Source organism: Oryzias melastigma, linkage group LG22, assembly GCF_002922805.2.
Source record: "Oryzias melastigma strain HK-1 linkage group LG22, ASM292280v2, whole genome shotgun sequence".
Taxonomy (NCBI): domain Eukaryota; kingdom Metazoa; phylum Chordata; class Actinopteri; order Beloniformes; family Adrianichthyidae; genus Oryzias; species Oryzias melastigma.
In genome coordinates, this window is record NC_050533.1 from 6,369,615 (window position 1) to 6,371,792 (window position 2,178).

Sequence of the window (2,178 nt, forward strand, 5' to 3'; positions counted from 1 at the left end):
TATATATATATATATATATATATATATATATATATATATATATATATATATTATGTTAACCCCATTATCAGAATTGCATTCGAATAACAAATCTATGGGGTTCTTCTTGGACAGTTTTTAATGATCCTTATGAACTTATTTTTTTTTCTTTTTTTAAGTCTTAAAACCAGCAGCAGACCGTCAGTAACAGAAAGTCACCTGGATTAGGCTGCAGTAAAACCTCCGCTTGGGAGATGATCTGGTCCGTCCAGACTTTGGTTGCGTCCGCGAGCGCCAGAAGCTCCTCCAGCCCGGGATCCAACGCAGTCTTCTCGGCTTGGCCAAGATTTTCCTCCGTGTACTGGAAGGACAATTTAACATTTTATTTATTGTACTCAGTAATGTCATATTATAATCAAAGATTTAACTTACCTGAACAGCTCGGTTGATGAACTGACCAGCATCCACAGCCAGGCGCGTGAGATCCATGACGGCGCTCTGAAGGTCACGCGCGCACTAGAACACCGGCCTCGACAACGACGCGGTAACGGTTAAACCGGACTAGGTCAGCTACACTCGACCCAGCGACCCACGTCGACATACCCGTGACCTGCTAACCGAGCAGCCCTTTGCTTCGTTACAATGCATGTCATCCTCCCATCACGCGCGCATCGAAAACGACGAATTTAAAGCTTTTTTATTTTAAACTTCCGTAGTTGTTTTAATACGCCACTCAAAATGTAAAAAAATATTAAATGTTCAAATTTACAATTCTAAAATTATGTCGAAACATATTTTATAGCGAAATTTAAAAAAAAAGTTCACGACAAAAATAAAAATGACCGTCGTCAACTTCCGGTTCAAAGATACTTCAAAATAAAAGCGGAGCAGTGTATTTCCACGTACAAGTTAATTAAAATAGTAATAAAAAAAAAAATCTGGTGACTTGATTAAAAACATCCAAATGAGATCCATCAAAAACGTAATAAAAAAAACAATAAATCTTCCTATGCCAAAGACAACTGCCAAACCAGCCACACATTGACAAAGAGGAGAAAAGCAATAATAAAAAACACAGTGGCATTCTGTATGTCTGAAGCCATAGCATTACAAAAAAAATACTTACATTAAGAAAAATATATTTTTGGTACCCATACAAAGTTCTATAGCTTCCAATAACCACGCAAGTCAACTGCATCAATGGCTGTGTGCAAAAGAAAAACAGACCGGGGGATTAAAGCTGCTGATCAGGTGGCAGCTTGGACTGCCTGAGCATCTAATGAGGGTTAAGAGATTAAAAGACACACTACCCAGCAAAATCAAACCAACAAAACGTTTGTTTTATTAGAACAAATGTAACAAAAAATAATACAGATTTATCAACCTTTTGTTTTAGAAAAACATTTAATCCTCGGAACATTCTCATCAAAAAGTGCTTGGATGGCAGGGAGGGAATGTGTGCTCCTACAGGTACGGACCCCAACCTAAATACATCTGGCAGAGAAGTTTTTCATCAGTGGCCTCTTGGATGAGGTAATGCACATGACCTTCTATAGACAGAGGTAGTCCCAGCACTTTGTTTCTGCTCTTTATCACCCCCAGCAGGCGCTGTTCGATGTCACACACGTGTGTTTTCGCCTAGAAGAAATGGAGAAACCAAGTCAGTCAATGAAAAGTATGCTGACGTAGAAACATTTTCTAAATCTCAGGAAATAATCACCTTTTCATTTACTATCTCGCCGGTCTCGTGAACTTGGGTCTTTGACAGTCCTTTAGTTTGTTTGCTCCACTCCACCAAGGGGTCATGAAGGAAGGTCTTCAGCACACTAAAAAAGAAAACAAAAAATAATTTATTAGAAGTTTTTGTGATTAAAGAGAAACTTCCTACTGAATAGTTTTATTTTAAGCAACTTTCTGAAAGAAAAAGAAAGGTTTTCGGAGTCTACCTCATCAGCGGCTCTCTCTGGTCTTTCATTAATCTTAGCGTGACCTCACAAGCTTGTCGAAAGAGACCCTCGGTACCCATGGGCCCCATAGCGTGCACCATGTTTTGGGTAAGGCGGAATGGAACCACCTCAGGTACGTCAAATGTCTCCCCCTAGTGGAGAGAAATAAACATGACGGAAGAGATACTTAAAACAGGCATGTTTTTAACATGTTCTTGTTCTGATGATTTAAGCTTAAAATTGCATTTCTGAG

General features: G+C 39.1%; 2 protein-coding genes across 3 annotated transcripts in view; both read right to left on the reverse strand.

Moving 5' to 3' along the window:
- The window catches only part of LOC112140488 (endophilin-B1), a 13,717-nt gene extending 12,558 nt beyond the window's left edge, over positions 1-1,159 (reverse strand). The window contains exons 1-2 of the mRNA XM_024263493.2: positions 412-1,159; positions 199-340 (exon numbers count right to left, since the gene is read on the reverse strand). Of these exons, the coding sequence (XP_024119261.1) occupies positions 199-340; positions 412-468 (199 nt within the window). The 5' untranslated portion in view covers positions 469-1,159. The remainder of the gene's footprint in view (positions 1-198; positions 341-411) is intronic.
- A 139-nt stretch (positions 1,160-1,298) lies between these two features.
- atr (ATR serine/threonine kinase) overlaps positions 1,299-2,178 on the reverse strand; it is a 28,928-nt gene continuing 28,048 nt past the window's right edge. Inside the window, exons 46-48 of one of the 2 annotated variants that reach the window (XM_024263382.2) lie at positions 1,926-2,077; positions 1,700-1,805; positions 1,299-1,617 (exon numbers count right to left, since the gene is read on the reverse strand). In XM_024263382.2, coding sequence (XP_024119150.1) covers positions 1,444-1,617; positions 1,700-1,805; positions 1,926-2,077 — 432 coding nt within the window. In that variant the 3' untranslated portion in view covers positions 1,299-1,443. The remainder of the gene's footprint in view (positions 1,618-1,699; positions 1,806-1,925; positions 2,078-2,178) is intronic. The other variant, XM_024263314.2, reaches the window with a different exon arrangement.